The 24353-nt window shown below is 40.3% G+C and overlaps 1 protein-coding gene across 6 annotated transcripts in view; it reads left to right on the top strand.

Annotated features, from left to right (window-relative positions):
• Positions 1-1630: 1630 nt before the first annotated feature.
• Positions 1631-24353, top strand: part of NR2C2 (nuclear receptor subfamily 2 group C member 2) — a 35988-nt gene continuing 13265 nt past the window's right edge. For 5 of the 6 annotated variants that reach the window (XR_013957690.1, XR_013957691.1, XR_013957692.1 and 2 more), the window contains exons 1-11: positions 1631-1758; positions 4862-4945; positions 10272-10382; positions 13819-14019; positions 15229-15331; positions 16379-16558; positions 18479-18626; positions 20223-20316; positions 20752-20885; positions 22476-22653; positions 23946-24067. Coding sequence is in view for 3 of the 6 variants with exons in the window: in XM_080625869.1 (XP_080481995.1) it covers positions 4886-4945; positions 10272-10382; positions 13819-14019; positions 15229-15331; positions 16379-16558; positions 18479-18626; positions 20223-20316; positions 20752-20885; positions 22476-22653; positions 23946-24067 (1331 nt within the window). In the remaining 3 variants the exon portion in view is untranslated. The remainder of the gene's footprint in view (positions 1759-4861; positions 4946-10271; positions 10383-13818; positions 14020-15228; positions 15332-16378; positions 16559-18478; positions 18627-20222; positions 20317-20751; positions 20886-22475; positions 22654-23945; positions 24068-24353) is intronic. The other variant, XM_080625870.1, reaches the window with a different exon arrangement.

Consider the following 24353-nt stretch of genomic DNA (forward strand, 5'->3'; position numbering starts at 1 on the left):
ATCCAAGAGATGCACATCACACAGTTTAAAGCCAGACTAACAGTTCGTTCTCCTATTTCACTTTAAAAAGGTGGGTTTTTTTCCAAATTCTCTATTTAAAAAGTATGCTGTACTCATACAACCTGCTCCACAAGTCATTGTCCTTGATTTATAACAAGAAAACACATTCTTATGCTAACATCTAACCTACTTCTACAGTAAGGCTGTTTTGAGAATTCTGAAAACCCCTGAACTTACCTGTGTTACAGAAACACTTCAATACTATGTTTTATGAAGTAAAAAAAAAAATTAATTAAAAATCTGCTTTTGAAGGGATGTGCATGTCCATGTTTTGAGGATTTTAAGATTTTTCATATATTTAACATGGCAGTAGTGAACACTCAAGACATTTTTTTAAGCATTATCCTTTATTCATGTATTGCAAACACACGTACTTGAATGTTAACTCCAGTTCTGTAACAGCAAGACTGCAATTCATATGCATGATTCTTCATTTCTCATCTCCTTGCCCCAAAGAACCCGTTCTAACAACCAACCAAAAACCCCAAACAAATTAGGCTGCTGACTCTGAAACTACTCGAACAGCAGCTCCTGTTTCAGCTATTGCTACATTCAGCTGCTTTCTCCTGCATGTATTTCCTTTCAGGAGTTACTATCACTTCAGATCTTCAAGCTTTTGTTCATCTTACCACTCCTTAAGTTAGCTTCTGCCAAAATAACTAGACTTAACAGAAACTTAGTAGAAGGACCAAGCTTATTCTGATAAGGTCAAGGTTAAGAAATAGCTACACACAGCTACAACAGCGAACCGTGGTCACGGGTCAACATCCTACAGCCCCAGGAAGAGATAAGCACCGGGAGGTGGCAGGTAAGGTCCTGAACCACCTGAGCCACATCTGCTCATGCCTACAGACACCCACTCGGAAGCACACCACGTTCCCCCTACAAACCAGCTCCCCTGGGAGAGCCCCCATCAACGACACCGACCTTAGGGAAGGCAAGAAAACCCCAGGACAGCCTGGAGCCGGCCCTTGCGCCAGCATCAACTGCAGGAGCACCTCCGGCTGAGCAACTCTCGGGAGAGCCAACACACACGTGGGCACCAGCACCCATCCCGCACTCAGTCACCGCCTCCGCTTGTCACCTCCAGCCGCGGGCCGGGCTGCGGAGGACTGCTCTGAGCAGGGAAGCGCCGTCCGCTCACGTTCCATAGTGGGGCGCGGACCAGGATCGTCCAGGCTCAGGTGCCCGCCCTGCGTCCTCTTCCGCCGGGAAGCCGCCGCCACCCAGCACCTGCCTCAAGGGCCCAAAGTCTCCTCTCTCGCCCCGCACTCCAGCGCCGCTGCCAGCCCGGCGGAGCGGGCCCGCGCTGCCCGGCGGAGCGTTCGCGGCGAGGCTCGGAGAGGCCCAGGTAGCCCCTCCCCGCCGCCGTCCCCAGCCCCGCCCCGCGAGGGGGATGAAGGGGCCGCGGCCGGCCTAGCGCGGGGACGAGGAAGCGGGGACGCTCTCAGGCGGCGGCAGCGGCGGGCGGGGTCACGAACTCTGACCTTTCACAGGGCACGGCACACAAACCAAAACATACCCCCCGCACAGCAGCCCCGCAGCACAGCCCCGGCCCCCCCGCACCCCGATAGCCCCTTCACCACCGCCGCCGCCCCTGCGGGGGTAGGGCCACCGCCGGGCACCGCTGCCCAACACCGGCCCGCCGGGGCCCGGGTCAGGGTCACCGCCAGGGCACGTTTGGCGCCAGTTCCTGAGGTAAAAAAAAACCAACCGGTTTTTAAAATTGAGGCGGCCCGGCGGGGTCTGTCCCGTTGGGGCCAGGAGGAGGGACGGGGTGCGGGGGGGTGAGCACCGGGACCCTGCTCGGGGCACCCCCGCGAGCGGCAAAGGGGATGGGTGGCGCTCGGTTTAAGGGGAGGGGGGATGCGAAGACTCCAGTATTTCGCTGGTAAGTGATAGCCAGCTGTGCCGTTCGCTGGCCTGCAGCTCCTGGCGGGAGAGGGAGGACCATTGTGAGGTGCTGGGCCGATCCGGTGCGGGAGTCCCGTTGTGGAGCTGGCGGGCTGGAGTGCGGGCCGCCTGAGCTTAGAGCCGGTCCGGTCTCGGTGAGAGCAGCCTGCTGTCCGGGGGGTCGCGGCGATGACGAGCTCGGGACGCGGACACAGAGAGAGAAGATGGAGTCTGAGCGGGCGGAGGCGGCGGCTTGAACCCGACCCTTTTACCTTTGCCACCGGGAGGGCGGAGGGGAGGGGGCGGTGGGTACTTTGCATACGGGGCTGAGACCGTCGCCATCTTACCGGCCGCTCCCCTGCTGCCATGCCCGGGCCTCTTATAGCCTGACATGAGGATGTACCGGCGGGGAGGGGGAGGGGGCCTAATGGCGGCCACAGCAGCCCCGCCTGAGCCTTGGCGGCCAGCCAGCGCCGCCATCTTGTGCTTAGTCGCGTCCCTCGGGTGTTTTTCGTCTTGCTCGAGAGGCGGGGCCGCGGCTCTTACTGGCGGTTGCCTCGGCCAATCGGCGGCGTGTGGGGGAGTGCGGCGTCTTCAGTGAGGTCATTGGCTGGAGCGGGAGGGGTGTGGTTTCACGGCGCGCAAGGGTCTGGCGCGTCGGCGACCACAGCCAATGGGGGCAGGTGCTGGCGCGGCGGGAAGGACGCGGCCGTGAGGAGCGGCGGCGCGGGGCGCTGGGGCTCTCTCCTCGGTCTCTGCACCGTGTCCGTTGCCTCACGGAGGCCTCCTGGGCTCCTGCCACAGCGACAGTGAGCAGGGGTGCCCAGTCTGCGAGACCCGCCCTTCCAGCCCGGTTTTCCAGACCGCAGCTGATGCAGCCAGGCAGGCGGTGTGAACACGTTGTTCCCTCAAGACAGTGAGCCTGAGTTTGGCCTTTCGCCGTGTCATCCTGCCAGGGTCATACCCGCAGAATGTCTCAAACGGAGGGTATAACTTTATGCTGAGGGTCACTGCAGCTTGGGCAGAAATTAATGGGTGTTTGCCGCATGGGACAGCAGCATGTCTAAACGTGCTGAGATGGCTGCCACTCTTGCACTGGAAATACTGTCCAGCTGCCTTCTTGCAATTTTAGGCTCCACTAGTTTTGTTGGCTTGCTTTGGGTTTTGTGGGTTGTTTTGTTTTACTTTGTTTTCCTTTTGTGACCTCTGCTGCTCAGAGGTTTGCTAGGAAGCCGATTTTGCATTGTGTCATGTTCTAGGCATGAGCATCACTAACAAGCTTACTCCGTGTGGCTGTGTACAGCCTCTGGGCTTCCAGTTGGGTTTGATCCAATAGCCTCAGCTTATTGCTGTTTTGGGAAGGTCAAAAGTACAAAAATCCTTGGTGGATAACAACACCGACAGCAAATCTGTCAGAGCCTTACCACAACAAAAACTTCATTGTGTCTTAGAAGGGTATTCTTGTGAACAAAATATCTCATCTTCAGAGGTTCCTGCATCTTAAAACACTGGGAAGGCCACATGTTGCAAGCATATGGTTATCTTTCTTGCTGAACATAAAAAATGAATTTAAAATAAGAGAAAACACTGAAAGGAATTGCTGAACCACTGAGAAACCATCCAGAAGCTGCAATATTAAATGAGTTTGGTGGAAATGCTTCACGTCACAAATTGAAAATGCTTGAAGAAAAATGAGGAGCTGCATGAAAAAACAGCATAAATATGATTTCTGTAGGCAAATCTCAATTTTGATTATGCATTGTTAAGAATAGTTTTCCTTTGACATATACAAAATAATATTCTTTTTTTGTTTACCACAATATGATTTAATCTTTTTAATGGAATTAATTTTGACATTTCAACAACATTAATGTTGTAGAAGTTGCATTTGAACTGGGGGGGGAAGGGGTGTGCTAGAGACAGGGATGCATTTTTCCGTTACATATTTTGCTGCTGTTCATAATTTTTCTTAATTTTATGCTAAATGATTGCTTTGCAAGTACCACCAGAAGGTTTTCAATAAAGCATCGAATGGGCCATCGTTCAGGCTGCCTTTTCATTTCTTACCCCTGGGTCAGAATCTGAACTCTGGCTCTGTAATGACCAAGTCACAGTTAAAAACTGGATGCATGAATTTGTAATGTAAATTATGTTTACCCTTGGAGAAACACAGCCCTAATAATGATAATTAAAACTATATTGGAAATGTGATGGGGTTTTTTTGTTTCTTCCTTTTTTCTATTCACTTTGTGGCATTTTTTATAACCCTGAAGAGTGTGAAGTTGAAGGTGCAGGCACTCAAAATAGGATGAAATGATTCTGCAGTATTTTCTCCTGAGAGAATAAAAATAGTTTAGATAATAGAAAACATGTTTTAAATGTGAAAGTTTATTTCCCTCATTGTGCAAGAAGATGGCAGTTTTATAGAATGACTCAATAAAAATTTGCTCAAAACAGCGGTCTTAGATTGCTATTTCCTTGTTCTGCATGTAGTGTAGAAGCAGTTTAAGGTTTCTCTTCCCTTGTGTTGAGGAAAGCACCTTAGAGATCTGAATTCCACAAACTGCATGAGTAGTTGACACTCAAATGAATCCTTTCTAATTTATGAAACTAATGTCTCTTCTCTGCAGCTGAATTAGTAAAAATAGTATATTAGAGCCTTTATAAAGTAAAAGGATAATGATGTGCCTCAGCTTCTCAACTTTTTGAACAGTATCATTCCAGTATGCATGTACTGTACATATATGTGTGTATATATGTGTGCACATGCACGCATCCATGGCATATTTTCTTATATGTCAAACAGTATTGTAAATGATCAAAAAGTCATATCAGAGCTTTCTTTAATAATAATAATAATAAACCTAATTTTGTGCCTGATGGAAGTTGCTGGCATCTTTTCAAACAGGTTCTCTAATGATCTTGTTTCACCATGGCAACCAATGTGGAGGTGCTGGCTCAGCAGGTAGTGGAGACTCAGCGGGTGGCTGAGGTGAGTGACAGATGATATCACAACAGTTGGTATCTGAGTTTTTGAAATGAAAATCATATTGGGCAGGTCAAAATTGCTGTTTACAATTAAGCATAAATGGAACAGAAAATCTTTATAGAACATTATTGCTTTACACTTTGGGACAAACAAGAAACCAGCACATCCCATATGTGGTCTGTTTACCTTTATTCTGGTGGCCTCTGTATTAGGAATGCAAGTAGGAAATTCAACATGCATTATCAAAAAACTTGGCTTTGCTATGGATTGTTTAAAAACTAATGCAATAAAATTTCTGGTCATTTGGTGATTAGCTTGACCATTTTGGAAAATTAATGGTTTCTGCTCATCTCTTGAGTTGTCATCTAAATCCAGAGCAGTGTTTGAAGTTCACTTAGATTGAATTTACAGTAGGGTGATTCATTTAAATCAGGCTTTATATTTTCTGCCTACAAACACGAGGAAAAGAGCACAAAATCTAGTTGGTATTAAGTAGTGTCTTTTTTTGATGTATATTCACTGAAGTGTGGATGCTTAACAACTAAAATGTCTGCATCAACTTATAAACGCTGAAACTGCATGTGATCATGGCGATAGAAAATAACCTGTTTATTTCCTTCAGTTTGCAAACTTCAGTCAAAAAATAAAATAGATTTTTTGTCTATTTAAAATTACTTGGTTTAATATCCTTCAAATTTACTCTCATTTATCACATGATTACACAATTAAGGGATTTCATAAAGAATTAAGGGCAAATAGGCTAAGAGACCTGTAGTCAAGGCCACTTTTTAGACATTAGTTTTCGGTTTTTACTGACCTACTGAACTAACCTTACTTCTGGATATTAAAAAATATTTTTATTTCAAGAAGCAGCCTTGTTTATGAAGGAAATGTGTGTCATTGTGCTTCCAGAGATGGATTTGAGACTCCTTACAGCATTTTTCCCTAAAAAAAAAAAACATTTGATACCTATGAAAGATACCAAAAAATTATTTTGATATACTGTGGAAAATGGCTTCCTGAGGAACCTGGAAGTAACGTCTAAGGAGTCAGTTCAGAAAGCTCTAAAGTGTCACTGACAACCAACAAGTGCATTTTCACTATAGTTTGCTGGGCCAGGTATCAATTTGGCAAGCCACAGTTTTTGAAAACACTGCCAAGCAAACTTGGAAATAAACCCCAGTGGAAATACTGGCAAACCTTAGACTTTTTTGGTAGAACTTGAGCGCTGTAATCACATCTGAGGCACATAAACTATGTGACATTTGTAATTCCGTGTGCAGGAAATGCGCCATTGTAACATAGCGTGATGGGTTTATCTTGCCACTGGAGAGATCACTCCATCTCAAGAATGTATGAAGCTCTGTGATTTCTTCCTGGCCAGTGGTTCATCTTTTTATAGTATTCACCTTCTTCTTAAATTAAATCCACTGCATAGCAGAATGAAAACTTTGTTCATGGAAAAGCAGTTATAAGCAGCATTATCTCATTGAGAATTAATTAATGCTATGATTATGATAACATTGAACCATTTCTTTATGAATGGCTGTCTGCCTGCTATTTGTGTCTTCAGTCAGATACAATTATTAATACAGTCAAATACGTTTCTAAGTTTTTTGAGGTATGCTAAAATTCTATGTTTGTGCTCATTTTTTCAGAGAAAATGTAACGTGGATCTTGGCACTGGACTTAAAAAATGAGGCTTTTTCAGAGTATCGTATTTTTCGTTGAGGAAAATTAAATGCCAGGAGAAAAAGAACAATGCACTGAATTTTACATTATGAATGATGAGAGACAAGTTACAAAAAAAGTTAAGGCAAATATTGGCAGTTTTAGTTATATCTGCATGATTTTTTCAAGATAATTGCTATGTCTGTAGTGCATGGTTTTATTGAAAACTATGATGCCAAGCACCAAATCACTGCCATGCAGGTAGGCCGTATGTTGTTTTTCTTCCTCAAGCAAGGTCCATCAGGTTTGTTTTCTATGAAACTGTGGATGTATCACAGAAGTTACTGAGTGTGCTCTAGTATTGCATGTACGTTTGTACTTAGTGTATTGTTAGGACCTTGTGAAATTGGTTTCAAATGGTTTCATTGCTGTTACATGCTTCTGCTTTGTAGTGGTGGTGCTTATTGCATTTCTGAACATGTTGGGTGAGGGAGTTACATTTTTAGTGTCTGCAATTGCCTTTGCTTGCTGTTTGTGTGATCAGAGAACAGAGAGGAGCTAGGGGATTCAGAAGGAATTTTAGCAGTTCCTCCTTATCCTGAGTAACTTTTGAAAAGCACAAAAAGTACTTTAGCCTTAATGGAAAAATAAGTAAGGCTGGAGATGCCCTACAGGGAATGTGGTGGATTTTCCTTTTAATTTTGCTGATTTGAAATTAATTCAAGATACAGGCCAACTCTTCTCTCAGATTCCATTTTGCTCTCTTGCAGTTCACAGAGAATAAGCAGATTGAGGGGCTTAAGAACAGAGAATAGGAGGAAGGGAAAGTTCGGTAACCCAGGACTGTCTTCCCCAGATGAAATTAATCTTACTATTAGACAAACTCCTTCAGCAGCTGGCAAAACAGCAGGAACACGTCAATTCTGCTTCCTTGGTTACAGGGAATGATAGTGCACTTGACCTTCAGAGGAACAGGGTCACGGAGAGGGCATTTTAAAACATTACTGGCTGCTTTCTGTGATTGGAATACTCAGTAGTGGAGACTGGATGAAAATATCTGTGATCTGACTAAAAGTGACCTCGACATTTGTCTCGGATTGTTGTGCCTTCAGAGGTTTGCTGAGGAAAAATGTAAATAAGACTGCAGGAAGAATCTGACACTGTAAGTACTAGAGTCTGTACAGTGTACAGCTAGGGAGCTCCAGGAAGAAAACAGTACTATGTGTATTAAAGCAGATTATTTTTCCTATTTCTTAAAATGTGTTTTGTGTAGGGAAATTAGCGGGGTTTGAGCTATCTTACATCATATATATTGTTTTCTGACTATTGTCTAATTCACAGTGTTAGTGGTTACTTTTAAAAGATTGTTGATTAAGCCTCTGGCAAATGTGGTGCACTGAAGTTTTCTATGGTATATGGCCTACTTTGTTTCTTTCTTCATCTCTTGAAGTCTTACTGAAGACTTTTTCCAGTCTTAAAGAAATGGAACTGTATTTAATTCTTAAAAATATATTTTAGAATTACAGAAACATCCCATCACTGACATTGGGGGACAAGGTCTTTGCATGTACAGCTCCCAGAGCAGCTGCTTTAAGCATAATATGGGTTTTGTGGTATCATGTTTCTTCTGAACAACAGACCAGAATAGTCATTGTTACATTTTATCCTGAAAGTGGACCTAATAGAATGCTAAACTGTATTATCTTCCTGATACAAGTACTTACAAGCCATTTGCTTTCAGATTACTTTTCATTCAATTTATCTGGGAGTCTAATTAATGATGGCTTAATTTTTCCCATAGTATTTGAGCTGTCTGAAGTTAACCTTGTAAATGTCTCATAAAGATTTTTTAGAGCATTGCATATTCTTGAACTACTATTCCTCCTTTTTTTCTTTAATTACCCTTTTTTTAATACGTACGTTTTTACCTAAGACGTCAGATTTGGTGCAGTTGACTGGGTAGGACCATAGTAAAGCATTGCATATTTATCCATTCTGATCTTTTTGTATGTGTATGGTAGGTAGAAATTCAGCTGTTGAACAGAATGACAGAAGATTTTTTTTTTTTTTACCCTTACTCTTGTAAATTGTGTATTTCAAAAAAGATGTTCCCTTTTTGCATTTGATTTGGTTTATTTTAGCATGGTGGTCGTTCTCTGTCAACCAATGGCATGTGTATTCAGTCTGGAAAATAAACCTGAGATTTTTAGTAGCCAGCTGAAATTGAAAGTTGTTCTTATTCCTGAGTATTAAGTAGTCAAGCCTACAAAGAAAGTAAAATCTTGCATTTCAGAGTCCTACACCATGACGAGTATGTATGCATGTTAATAAGAGTATAAAAATAACGTGTACATGGACACTAAATCATTGATATTAGACAAATCATTCTCCATTTGTGCACCATATCTTCTCAACCAAGAGAAGATTAAAATATTGTTTTCAGTTTAATAAATGTATGTACTTGAATATTTAAACATCTCAAACTCACTTTTCTGTATGTTGAACAGGAAAGCTTGCATAATCAAGATTTTTCCATGCAGTGACTAAATTGACACTACCCTGTTGTCCAGCTAAAGAGGTTTTATAAATCATTCCAAGATGGCTTAAAGGAGGATTTAATAAAAACAGCTTGTGATATTCCTAGTTTTGGCCACATGTCATTGCAGATCATAGAATCATGGAAACGGTTGCAAGGGACCTTACAGCTCATGCAGTTCCAACCGCTGCCACAGGCAGGGACACCTCCCACTAGAGCAGCTTGCTCTGAGCCCCTGTGTCCAACCTGGCCTTGAACGCTGCCAGGGATGAGGCCGCCACAGCTTCTCTGGGCACCCTGTGCCAGTGTCCCACCACCCTCATACCAGGAACTTCTTCCTTACATATAATCTAAATCTAGCCTTTAGCTGGTCAAGCTGCTGGGGATGCAGCCCAGGGCATGGTTGCTTTCTGGTCTGTGAGTGCACACTGATGGGTCATGGGGAGCTTTCTTTTCAAAATGAAGTCACTGTTTTCTCCAAGTGAGCTGTACAGACACCACACTTTTAGAAGATTTCATAGATGCAATGAGGTCAGAGACATTAAAACTAAAAGCCAGTTTGGTCAGATAGGAGTTCTGTGCACTTTTCCAGCAGGTTCGGTGTATCTCTTATATATGTTCCTGGGGTTGAGAACATTCTTTATTTAGGGGCGTAGAGAAAGGTTTTCTAAAAGTGGCCTACTTGAAAATTTAAAAAGTTTTTCATAAAATACTGCAAAATCATTAAAAGGTGAAATATTTAGCCTTATACCTTATTGTATATATGGTGCATTTTGATTTTACAGAAGCAAAAAATTAGGCAAATATGTAATCAAAAGTTGATAAAAGTATTTCTGCATTTCAGTGAGCTGAAGGATCACAAAGCAATTATCCAGTGATTTATTTTCAGGGAGTGGGGACTGGTGGTTGTTGTTTTTGTGGCTTTGATCATCCATCAGATCCATTCTATTGCCAAAAAACTCCCAATATACTGATAATTCATTAAAAACAAATCCAAGTTCGTTTAATGACTGTAACCTTTCTGATAAATTTAGATTCCATGCTATAGGGCCATCTGATCTTGTATTTTTAAAAGCGTTCAGTACTGTAACAGCAAATTACAATTCTGTGCATTATTTACAGGTGCAGACTGTTCAGACTTCACTATCTGAATCTCCAGTGATGACCAGTCCTTCCCAGCGTATCCAGATAATTTCCACAGACTCCTCTGTAGCTTCACCACAACGCATTCAGGTAAAACCCCATGGATTCAGTAACTATTACATCTTCTGGTTTTTAATCCTCCTCTCACTTAGGTTTATATAAAAGCATATTAAAGTCTATGGAAGACTTCTTTAAATTTTATGAGAGCAGATAATTTTTAATGCAAACTAGGTTTGTTTTTCTCCCTCAGCATATATTTGGTGATGACTAGTTGGCTGTATTAGTTGTATTGATGATGTGGTCAGTGAGGAATATTTCCAGAGGTTAAACTTAGCCTATGTATACAAATATTCTGATCTTTAGCCGTAGTGAATAGCTAGATGTTGTCAATGCAACACCTAAGATCATCTCCAAGGGCATTCCTCTCTCCCTCTCTCGGCCATATGTAGGAGCTTATTTAGGGTAAAGTTAGCCTTTGGGAATGCTGCACAGTAGGTCGTTGTTACTGATAGATAATAGAAGGATACCCTTAATGTATCGAAATGTACGCAGTGACAAATGATGTAAGAATTGTTAAGCATTGATGTTACCAAAGTGTTGCAGTATTGTAATACTTAGCTTTTGCCTTCCTTTACCTTGTTCTGTGCCGGTACAATAGTCCCATGTACTTCTGAAAGAAGTGGTGCTGGAGAAGAAGGTCTTGTACTCAGGGCATTTGGATCACTCCTGGCAATACAGCCCACATCACAGCATGGATTTTTCTTGGGATGTGTCGTGATCAGGGTGGGTGGGTACTGCCCATTTTTTAATGATTTAGACATTGTCATTATACTTAGTAGACATGATAAGGTTTTTTCTGTAATGTTATTTTCAAAGATTCAAATAGCAGCATGCATAATGACATACATCATTAGTTTTTCTTATGAACCTAAATATACTGATATCTAAATATATCTAAACTAAATATCATTCAATTCTTATTTGTCAAATTTTTTCTCTTAATTATTTATCATCATCAGTGCTTATATCTGATCCATGTAAAATTGCAAGAAGTCTTTATGATTTTTCTTTATAGACAGCACCCAGAGAGATGTTCTTCAGTTATCAACAACATTTAGCTATGTGTTTTATCTAAGATGTTATTCCTTAAATTTATCACCAAAAGGTGGAATAAGTCAGCCTTATTGTTTCACATGCTGATTCTTAAGATTCTGTTATGATGGAAGGTTTCTAATTTTGATACAGTTGTCTGATAGAGTAACCATATCAGTATATAGCACTATTTCATTGCAAGATAAATGTTCTCACAACATGTATAACTGAAACGTAATGAATATTCAGCATTTGTAAGGTAGGCATTCACACTGCAACTTTCGTTGAATTCTGCAAAATAATCTACCTCCTTACATCACTGATAGTTCTGAAAAGAGCATACAGCTCCATGAGGAAGGAGAATACTAGGATGAATGAGAAACCTGTAGGTGAGAAACTGAACGTGGCCCAGCTTCAGTATGTGCTTGCAGCCCAGAAACCAACCATATCCTGGGCTGCATCAAAAGCAGCGTGAGCAGCAGGTTGAAGGAGGTGATCCTTCCCCTCTACTCTGCTCTCATGAGACCCTCACTTGCAACACTGTGTGCATCTCTTGCGTCCTCAGCATAAGAAGCACATGGAGCTGTTGGAGCAAGTCCAGAGGAGGTCATGAAGATGATAAGGGGACTCAAGCATCTCCCATATGAAGATGGACTGAGAAAGTTGGGGCTCTTCAGCCTGGAGAAAGGAAGACTTCCGAGCATCTTCCAGAGTCTGAAGGGGGCCTATAAGGATGCTGGAGAGGGACTCTTCATCAGGGACTGTAGTGATAGGACAAGGGGTGATGGGTTCAGACTGAAATGGGGGAAGTTCAGGTTAGATTTAAGGAAGGAGTTCTTTACTGTGAGAGTGGTGAGATGCTGGCACAGGTTGTCCAAAGAAGTGGTAAATGCCCCATCCCAGGCAGTGTTCAAGGCCAGGTTGGACAGAGCCTTGTGTAATGTGGTCTAGTGTGAGATGTCCCTGTGCATGGCAGGGGGTTTGGAACTAGATGATCTTAAGGTCCCTTCCAACCCAAACCATTCTGTGATTCTATGATTCTATGAAAAAAGAGTATTCCTGCTTCCTCAGAACAAATACAGGCAGTATGATAGTGGTGTCATTCATAGTCCAAGATCAGATTTCACTGTGGATTGTCCCTTTAGTTAAAATCTATATGAAAATAATGAAGGCTGAAGAACTGTTGACAGGGAGAAGAAATCTCTGGGGAGCTTAACAATTTAAGTTTTAAAACAATGAGACCAAGGGGTAATGGTTGTACTTTAACCTTTAAGCTTCTTTGGAGCTTTATGTTTGTAGACTCTGTATACTTACGCACTGAATCGTTTCTGCATATGAGTCCTACAATGGCTTATTCTATTGTGTAAATATAAGACTCTAAAGAGTGTAAGTTCTGCCTAGTCCAAAATTCAATAGTAGGCTAGCCTCATTCCAGCTTTGAGTACTGTTTCCTTTGTGCAGGTTTATTTGGGTTTGTAGTCACAAAATGGGGTGAATCTTTCCCAAATAGTTTCTGTAATCTAGATAAATCATCAGCTCTGTAATTTAGCTCCTGCTTAGGGTAGTTCTAATGCCTTGTTAAGGCATTCTAGCTTCATAAAACCATTAGCATCGTCTTCCTATTTATACATTAGCATGTCTTACTTTCTGTAATTCTGCAACTTCATCAATTGGGGGCAGAGGAGTAGGGGTGTGCTGATCTCCTCTGGTGACACAAGGGAATGGAATGAAGCTGTGTCAGGGGAAATTCGGGTTAGACATTAGGAAAAGGTTCTTCACAGGGAGGGTGATGGGTCCCTGGAACAGCCTCCCTACAAAGTAGTCACCGCACTAAGCCTGTTGGAGTTCAGGGAGTGTCTGGACGATGTTCTCAGTCACATGATTTACTGTTGGGTAGCCATGTGAGGAGCAGGGAGTTGGACTTAATGATCCTTACTGGGTTCCTTACAACTCAAGATATTCTATGATTCTCTGAAATGTCTGTGCTGCTGCCTCACTAGGCAGAGTGTACCCTGCATATATACCTGCCATTCATCAGCTGCAGTCCTTCACATTGCATTTTGTGTATTCTCTCTGGGATCCACTATATCTAACTCCATTTAAACAGTTACATGTGATTAAAAGATCTCCCCATATCTCTTCATTATTAACAACAGCAGACTCATGCTTTTCACAACTCTGTGTAGTATTTTCCCTCTATGCAGTAGGTGTATAGATACGCATACATACGTATATACATACATACATATGTATTTCGTTTGATTTTACTGTTATGTACTTATGCAGGTAGCTGCAATAACTTTGCACCAGTGTAATAAATGTAGAAGTAGTACAATAATAAATAACAAGGACAGCTAACATTCTAACACAGAATGAAAGGTTGTAAGACATAAGGTTTACTGTGGCTCATAAATTTCTTCAATATTTTTTACAGATTGTGACAGATCAGCAAACAGGTCAAAAAATCCAAATAGTGACAGCAGTGGACTCGGCTGTGTCTCCAAAGCAACAGTTTATTTTAGCCAGTCCAGATGGAACTGGTGCAGGAAAGGTGATATTGGCAACACCTGAGACATCTAATGCCAAACAGCTTATCTTTACCACCACAGACAACATCGTGCCAGGCAGAATTCAGGTAAATGTAGTAATTGAGATAGACCACAGATTTTTGTTTTTCAGTTACTGGTTTTTAGGATATTTAAGTCTAATTGCTTTAAGACAAATTGCAATAGTTCTGTAAAGATCTACTGACATGGATTAGACCATACTGATCATTATTCCATAAATCTTCCTGTCTTCACATTCCTCATGCCTTCCATTGCACTCATCACCCCTTGTGGGGTGTTCTCATTAAAATTCCAAAGAGATAAGCAAGTACTTAAGATGGTGCTTGTGAGGAGTGCCTGGGATTTCAAATGGTCTGTTCAAGACTCACAGATACGCAGAGATACAACTCACCTGAGCAAACTAATTATGTTCACAATGCATCAATGTATCAAGAGACTGTGATAAAAGCTGTTTGGAACAGAAGCTGTCCTCTGTTATAGTTATTTTTGGGTTTTGAGCATAATAGACCAATGGGAGCTTGGCAAAATAAATTCCATAAACAATAATATCTCTCTAGTGAAATTTGAGATTTCTTCCTAGTAGTTTTTAAAAAGAAATAAAAAGCACCTTATCCCTGTTGCTACTCTTGCAATGGAGAATATTTTACAAGAAGTATCATTGTGACATAATTATAGGAAAAATTGTATCAACAGTCTTTGAAAATGGTTTTCACTATGTTAAATGGGTTACCTGATGTTGCAGAGGGGTGGTTTATTGCTTGTGGATTTTAGGCGTTTGGGGTTTTTTAATTTTTCTGTGGTATCTTCTGAACAGATGCTTTGGAATCCAAGGCCTTTGGAAGCTAAACTGTTTTTATAATGGATCTCAGCTTTAGGCTATCCCCTCTGAACCGTGCACCCTTGATAGCTAGAGAAGAGATAGATGGGAACCATATCTGAAGTACAACCATCTTTGGCTAAAATATAGCAGCTGTTTGAGAGTAATTAAAAGAATGGAAGAATATTGTTGACTGCACAAGTGAGGAAACTTGTACTGAGCAAAGCTAGGAGGTTTATTTGGAATTTGCTTTGCTCTGACGGTTCCAACAATCTCACTATTGACAGTAAAAACTCTCATTAACTTGTGATTTATACTACTTTATTTCATTCCATATGTCATTCTCAAATCCAGCCACCTCTTCTCAGTTGATATACTGTTCTGCAGGCAAAGCTCCTTACTTTCGTGTCAGAAGAAAATATTGGCTAATTGCCTCTTTTTGTTTGGAATTTTGTTTTAGATAGTGACAGACTCTGCTTCAGTGGAACGTTTGCTGGGAAAAGCTGATGTTCAGCGGCCCCAGGTAGTAGAATATTGTGTAGTTTGTGGCGATAAAGCATCAGGTAAGGATGTATAGGAAGTAGCATTCAAGAAACTTGGTTGAAAGGATGACTGGGATGAAGGAAGCAGGTTTCATGTATTTTAATTAATTCTAGCCATGCTGATGGCAAAAGCAATTGAATCTAAAATGGAAAAAGCTAACAGTATACTTTGTATCTGTACACACAGAATATTTAAACTCTGTTTGGAAGAATATTAGTTTGTATTTCAACTGGACTATGATAAATTGGCATGTTCTGAAAGACAGTGATGATTTAATAGATCTTGGTAACTGAGACTACTTGAAGCATTTAGTCAGGTAGAACAACCATAGCTATGAACAACCATGCAATAAGCGTGGCACCTAGAAAAGTCTGCCTGCTCCAGGAAAACACTTCTTAGTGCTCCCAAACAAACTTAAGACTTCCTGGTAGATTTTGGTGTTTTACTATCAGAGAAAAAGGCAAGTAGAGATCAAGGGAGTCCTCAGTGTTTCAGATCCATCTACATGGATCTGACAAGGAGCCTATGAGGTAAAATTTCTACATTAGCCAAGGAAGCAGACTCTGCTTTCATGCTATGGAGAAGACACCTTTTTGTCTCCGTCTCACTTCTATTTTTATAAGTGTTCATGTAATTAAAACAATGCCAGAATTTATATGTGTAGGAATTTTCAATCAAGATTGCTTTTGAAATTTTATTGTAAAATTGCTGATATTCTAAAATTACTTAGACTCTTAGCCTGTAGGTTCTTTTAATGTATTATATGATCTGTAAAACAGATAGAATTGCATCTGTATTTGTCCAGAATGACAACTACTACTTTACAGGCCTCTCATTCAGAAATAGGCTTAGCCTTCCTCTCATCTCTCCACTTCCCACTAAAAAGCCCTGAAAACAGATAAACAAGAAACATCCTGTAAGACTTTAACAGTGCTTTCATGGTCCAAAATGATGGTAAGAATATAAAATAAAGGGTGAATTTTACAATGTTTTACTTGCTTAAGGTAAATATTTCTGTGCTAAAATATAAGTAATTTCCACCTGATAACAATATATGTGTTTCCTAGGTCGTCACTATGGTGCTGTCAGTTGTGAGGGATGCAAAGGTTTCTTTAAAAGGAGTGTGAGGAAGAATTTGACCTACAGTTGTCGTAGCAACCAGGACTGTATCATCAATAAACACCATCGGAATCGCTGCCAGTTTTGTAGGCTTAGGAAATGTCTAGAGATGGGCATGAAAATGGAATGTGAGTGTTAAGTACCCAACGCGACACTGTGCCTACCAAATAATAAATATGTGGATTACTACTTTTTAGTGTGTTCTCTCCATTTCAGTGTATGTTGCTTGAAGGAAACAGAACTTTCGGCAGCCAGAGCATCTACTATACCTTTCTTTTATTACTATTTTATGTCTGAGGTGCAGTAGTAATTTGTTTTGAACCATGTCTTATACTACTGCAGTCTTCGAGAAGCCCAGTTAAAGCCTCGCTTAGAATGCATGTTGCAAACAGTGTATGCTTATAATACAAAATATTTTGACATGGATGGACATAAATGTGAGTCTAATGTTCTGTGTTCAGAATCTGCTTTCCTTCTAGTTTATCTTTGCTGCTTTTTTAACCAGTGATAGAAAATAGTTGATGTCATTTTTCTTGAAAAATCTTGATGTGAGTCGTTTGTGAGCATTGTATTACGAGGCATATTTAAACGAGTGCCATATTTAAACGAATATGCTTTCCTGTTTGTATGCAGTGCTTTGTACAATTCAAGTGCTAGCATCCAAACACCTCTTTCAATGTATTTTGTTTCCAGTTTATAGCACCTCTGTCTGCTTCTTCAGTCCAACACTTCATGAAGCCTTTTATCTGGTTGTTTTGTGATAAATTTTTGGAGAATTTAAGGTGAAGCAACAAATACTTCTCTTTTTCTGCTCTAGTCTAGGCAGGGTAAGTTCCAGCCACTGAGTTCAGGGGAGGCAGAACTTTAAGCTGTAAATAGGGAGATCATTGTTGTATTTGCAGTCTGGAACTCCAGACCTACAGTGATGGCTGTGCTTTCCACACACTGTGCTGAGTATAAGGGGGTACATTTGTACAAGAGGGGGCTGGAGCACCTCCCATATGAAGACAGGCTGAGAAAGTTGGGGCTCTTCAGCCTGGAGAAGAGAAGCGGTGTGGAGACCTCATAGCAGCCTTCCAGTATCTGAAGGGGGCCTATAATGGTGCTGGGGAGGGACTCTTCCTTAGGGACTGTAGTGACAGGACAAGGGGTAACGGGTTCAAACTGAAACAGGGGAAGTTCAGGTTAGATATGAGGAGGAAGTTCTTCACTGTAATGCTGGTGAGGCACTGGAATGGGTTGCCCAGGGAAGTTGTGAATGCTCCATCCCTGGTGGTATTCAAGCTATAGAGGAGTTTGTAAAGTTCAGCGACTTAGATTCCAGATAACTTTCTGTAATCTGTTTAATAACAATACCTTAATATTATAAAGATGCATTTTTCACTTCCTTTGACATTACAAAGTTATGGTTTGTTACTATTTTCATGACAAGATTTGCTACACTTGCTTGGCATAGTGGAGACTGAGCTTATTTCTTTCCAGTTGTCAAGTAGAAATAAATTCTGCAGGGGTTGGTTTTGGAACAGTTTTCCCTGGAATGAATGGGTGTGAGTGAACTTCCTATCGTGGAGAGGCTCATCTCCCATGGAATTAACTTGCATCACTCATGTAGCTTACCTGTCTTGACTTTTTCTAGGGGGGTTAATTCTGGGTTTACATTGTTTAAGTCATCCAGAGTATGACTGCATCTACCTAACATTTAGGTACAGGTTTGCCTGTAAAATAAATAAACAATTTGAAAACACTTTTTGGAATGTTCTGTCTTACTAAATGCCAATGAAATAGCAAGCTTTGATGCCAGTTCAGCAAAACTTAAAGCAAATGATTGACTTGGGACTTCCTTAGTTAAAAATGTACATAATCATAGGTATAGTAAAATTGGAGCCTGTGTTTCTTCAGTCTTCATACTAAATTTCCAGTTTGGCACGGAGCTGATACACAATCATAACTGTGCAAGCTGAAATTCTACTGTGAGAGTTTTACTTTCTTGTTGTATTTTGCAGTTGAATTATTTCCTTTCAAATCAGCATGTTTCTGTCTTTATGTAGCGGTTCAAAGTGAAAGAAAGCCTTTTGATGTGCAGCGTGAAAAACCAACCAACTGCGCAGCTTCCACTGAGAAAATCTATATCAGGAAAGATCTTCGAAGCCCTCTAATAGCAACTCCAACGTTTGTGGCAGATAAAGATGGGACACGGTGAGTACCTCGGCATCACAGACCTAGTTTAAGGTTTGTGTGCATATGACTTTGCAGGCACACCTGTACTCCTCCCTGCCCTGCTCTAAGAATTGGACAGAAAATTGCTCCAATTCACAAATATCTATTCCCATTGCCAACACCAAGCTAGACTGTTCTGCTTCTCATGAAGGTTTTTATGTCTGAGTACAGGGGTGGTTTTCAGTTTAGAGCTGTCCAGCCAGGTCAAAGCACAGGTATGGCAGATATGTGATATTCAAGCAAAAAGCATGTAGGTTTACTGTGTGATGCATTCAGGTTATCACCGCTCTGAAATCAGTCCTGCAAATGGCAAACACTGTCTTCCTTCTCCTAAAGATGTAAAAAACAGACTGCGGTGGCTGACTCTTGAGATTCAGATCCCAGGAGACCAATTTCAGTAACAGCAGCTTCATTTTACTATATAGTAGATACTGCAAGACAGTTCCTCTGCTCTCGGTTGTCTCCATAGGCAGTGGTTGTGGAAATACATATCATAATAAATAGAAGCAAGATTTGTCTTTCTCTGACTAGAATGAAAAAGAATTCGATGTTAAATACCATGGTTTAGAAACTGTAGTTTATGAGTGGATAATAGCCACCTGAAGATACCAGATCTGAGTATTCAGTTTATATATATATAAATATATATATATAAAAATATATATATATATATAAATATATATATATATATAGTTTGGTTTATATATATATCTTCTGTTGAACAAATGACACTACCATTCGTTAGGAAGATTGGGCTCCAAATTTCCTGGAGAACTGTTTTTCCGTGTTCTTGTTTGCAAGTCAGATTGTTCAAAAGTACTGCTCACAGGCACATTTGCTTCTTTGAGATTTTCTTGTGCTACAGATCCCTTACAGTCCTATAAACAATATTAGAGACATTGAGTGTGACTCTATTATTTGTGTAGGATTCAGATTCACATAACACATGATGATTTGCTGCCTGCGGTAGTTCACAATGTTAGTTGTTAGTGTCACAGCCCTATAAACTCACACACACTATAAACTCCTTACAGCCTGAACCTGTCGTGTCTGCATTTGTATTGGGTTATGCAGACTTGGAGTATTATATGAGTAACAAATAAACTTATCCTTGCTGACTTCAAAGACTTTCCTCTCCATCCCTAAGTTAGATGGTGCAGCGGGAAAGGATGTTTGGTCAAAAAGTAACAGAAGTAAAGGCAGCAGAAGTTTTATGCAGACCTTGATTACGTGACTGTTTATGACTATATCTTGGAATATAAAATACATTTTCTTGACGTAACTTTTTATGTCAGCATAACTTATTTCTTAACGAGCAAATGAGAGGATATCTATTTGGGAAGTTGTCATGGCTTTTGCAGAGGAAAGGGAAACATATTCTAGTCTTTGTCTTTTAAGCTTCTTTTTGGAAACTTTCAGAAAGGCTTAAGTCTGGATGAATAAACTCTTGAGTTTCATTAAATTGTTAAATTAAAAAAACCTGGTAATCCCTTTTATTCTGACATAGGTTGTTACATATTCTTGTTATTAATGTAAAATGCTATTGACTGTCAGATGTCTTACGCTTTTGAACAGGTCAGCAGGTCTTCTTGATCCGGGAATGCTTGTGAATATTCAGCAGCCTTTGATCAGGGATGATGGTACAGTCCTCCTCGCTGCTGACTCCAAGGTATTATTCTTTCAGTTAAGTTCTCAGTTAAGTTCCGAACATATATATTAATTTGTTCAGATTATGGATTATTTTAGCTATGTACATAGAGACAAATAATTCTTGTTCTTGAGAAGATAAAGTTGGGATAAGTGTGAAGATGCGTACAAAAGGAGGTAATCAGCTTATTAACAGGAACAGGTTTTCTTTTCATGGGCATATTTCTGCAGAAGGTCAGCCACATATAGATCCCCACATGGTATGTCAGCTGAGGCTAGGATTGATGATTACGAAAGGGTTTAAAGATCATTGTGAGCGATGGTTCTTCCTTTAGGTGTTCAGGGGGAAAGAAAAGGTACATAAAGGAAAAAGAGCAGAAAGATTAAAAATGGGCAAAATTTATGTATGATACCTTACCTATAACTTTGATGTACAAATATGGTTCTTCCTTTTTAGGGTGAAACAAGCCAAGGTGCTTTAGGAACATTAGCAAATGTTGTAACATCTCTTGCTAATCTCAGTGAGTCACTAAATAATGGAGATACTTCTGAAGTTCAACAAGAAGAGCAATCTGCAAGTGAGATTACACGGTATGCATTTATATTTGCATCTTATTTAGCAATTTCTATTTTGTATGGTGTATACTTACATTCGTTGAAGTAAATGAGCACTGTGACACCAACCACAGTAGAGATTGCCCCCTACTTTGAAATACAAACACAATTCCTCAGAAACCCAGGTTTGGCTGTTGTCCTCCTTTGGAAAACTGTCCCCTGCATTATCAAGGTCATGTTCTGGAGCTAAAGCAGATCTCGTACTTGGAAAAATAATAAATGGCTAGTTTGTGACCTTGAGAGACTCTGGGAATAGCAACACTTCAGTACTGTTTTATTTGACAGGCTTGTGATATGGAAGCTTCTCCTGCAGAATGCCCTTAGCCCTCCTCTTTAGGAGTCTGTATTACTGCAGGTTTCATTTTGAGATTGTGCTGCCATAATACCTGCTGATAATGTAGGGAAAATGTGGAACTAAGATGAATAAACTTCTTTTTTTTTTTTTTTTTGTAATGTTTAGAAAGAGTTTGAAGTCTTCTTTATTGATGAGTAAAATGGGAAAAAGGAACATGGAATCTTAATATTTTCAGCAGAGACTGACATTTTTACAGTTGGGTGTTTTTTTGAGGGAGTCTGAAGGACAATATAGATCTGCAGTATAGTGAAAGAAGAAAAATATTTGGCCTCAAAACTGTCTATTGTTTCTCAAGTAGAATTTTTTTTTTAAGAGGAGCTCACAAGTCTTTTATTTAAACTCTTCAAGTAAGTGAACGGGTATTCACAAATCCCTGACACTGCAGCTTGGAGTTACAGCCACTTGGAACTCTTCCTTTAAAGCAGAGAAAAAAAAAATCCAAAAACCCCTCCCCATAACATCTTGATGAAAATATTGGCAAAACAGCACTATACCATAATACTGTCCACTGGTCTGAAGCTGGAGCACAAAATTCTTCTTTAAATCTAAGCTCTTGTTACCGTAAGAAGGGAATGTACTTTCTTTTGGCAATGGCCAGCTACAGTTTGAGTATAAAGTTGTCCAGGGACTAGTCTCTCTTCTGTTACTGTCATAAGGTTTCTAAGGCTCTGTCTGTACTGTGAGATCAGGAGTGTCTGGCCACACCTCATCTTAAGGGAAAGGAAATTCAGGCATGTTGCATAGAATTTTTTCTTTTTATTCTTCACTCTTCCAAGAAATTGGACATCAAGGACAGTGACTGCAGGGTGTTCTGAGTGCATCTGGTCTATAATCGTCATTTAATCAGTTAAACATTCCAAGGTGAGAAGGAGGGGATAGTGAACGGCAAGTGCAAGAGACTGCTTTACTAGTATGAATATTAGCATAAAACATTCAGAGCAGGATTTACAGTGGTAAAAAGTGCCCCCCTTACAGGGGACATTTCTTACCAGCTATATATGGGCAGATCTATTCCTTTTGTTAATGTCCAAGCAGCACAGAGGGGCCAGACTGTAATGAAAAGTCTGACCTTGTCTTAGTGTAAACAGTTCCTGTATAGGTTACCTCTTAGTGAGAATGCTTTATAGTGCTTATTTTGACCACTGCTGTCAGTTATTTCGGGGTGCAAGGAAGCACTCTTTCATCGTTTATTACTTTTTTTTTTCCTTCAGGGCATTTGATACTTTGGCTAAAGCACTTAATACCACAGATGGTACAGCAGCTCATAATTTGGCAGATGGGATGGATCCTACAGGAGGAGGGAATATTCACGTAATCAGTAGAGATCAGTCAACACCAATTATTGAAGTGGAAGGACCCCTACTTACAGATACACATGTCACGTTTAAGGTACGTGCTTTAAATGTCTTACTAAACAAGCTATCACTTAAGACATAACCCAAAATTAAGTCACTGTTTTCTTATTTCGTATGTTTAATTTTGCAATATAATCTAAGGTAACATCTGCATGCTGTATCTAAAGAGGATAGGTGTTATTTCATAAGACCTTTTCATAGACAAGAGGATGCTTTAAAACTCATTTCACTTTCCAGTGCTGTTGATAATCATTTTCTGTATCATCCCTGATGTCTTGCTTAATTCATTTGTAATTCTAGGTAGTGTAAAACTTTAATCTAAAAGGCTCCTCATATAAACAGAGGTTACAGTGCCTTCTTAGATCTAGCTCTGATTAGACCACTGAAAAAGGTCTTGCATTTTAGCGATGCTTCAGCTTCAATTGAATACAAACACACATATTATAGAATCATAGAATAGTTAGGGTTGGAAAGGACCTTAAGACCATCCAGTTCCAACCCCTCTGCCATGGGCAGGGACACCTCACACTAAACCATGCCACCCAAGGCTTCGTCCAGCCTGGTCTTGAACGCCGCCGAGGATGGAGCATTCACAACCTCCCTGGGCAACCCATTCCAGTGCCTCAGCACCCTAACAGTAAAGAATTTCTTCCTTATATCCAATCTAAACTTCCCCTGTTTAAGTTTTTACCTGTTACCCCTTGTCCTATCACTACAGTCCCTAATGAATAGTCCATCCCTAGCATCCCTACAGCCCCCTTAATAAACAATGTGTGAGCAACAATAAGGGTGCTCATCTTGCTGTAGTAAAGTTGTGCTGTTTCAAGAGATACAAAGATCATTACTGAAATACATGATACTTAATGTAGGCAAACTTCTGTCATAATCTGCTTATTGCCATTAACAGTGTTTTGTGATTGTAGATTCCTATTACATGACTTTCCCATTTGAGATACTTAGATTTTAGATTTTATTTTGCTTCTTTTAAAAAAGTTGTAAAGGATGTTTTACAGCACTGTGAAAAGGGCCAACACTTCACAGAGCAATGAGATGTATAGATTTATTATTAAATAATATAAAAACATTTTAAAAGTAAACATTTGAGCACTCTCCCACATAGCTTCTTGTCTTCTATTCCCATTTTGCATTTCTTGCCAGTAGTAGTGAGTTAATTATACAGTTTTCCCATGACAGTTTCTTGTCACATAGTTGCTTATCTGACAGACTATGAGAGTAGTTTGAATGTTTTCATTTGTTACTTTTCGATAATCAAAATGGGTTTATGTCTGAACTATATATATTGTGCTGTACTGTCATTTTTTGCAGCTGACAATGCCCAGTCCAATGCCGGAGTACCTTAATGTACACTACATCTGTGAGTCAGCATCACGACTACTTTTCCTCTCTATGCACTGGGCTAGGTCCATACCTGCATTTCAAGCTCTTGGGTAAATGTACATATTCCATTGAGTGATTTGCTTCCTAATGAATTTTAAACACTGATCTGAACACTTTTCAGCTATTTTGATTTTTTAAATTATTATAATGTTTAAAATGTGTGAAGGCTGTGCAATATTCTCCTTTTTGAAGACTAAAATAGAAGATGGCAGAGGAGAAGATAACTACAATATCTGATGTTACTGCAATTACAGCAGCTAAAGACAAATCAAAAGCAAGCATTTAATTTGTAGAAATATATCTTGGTAAAGAACTGGTGAGCCCCATTTTACAGAT

The sequence above is a fragment of the Psittacula echo genome, assembly GCF_963264785.1.
Source record: "Psittacula echo genome assembly, chromosome: 9".
NCBI lineage: Eukaryota > Metazoa > Chordata > Aves > Psittaciformes > Psittacidae > Psittacula > Psittacula echo.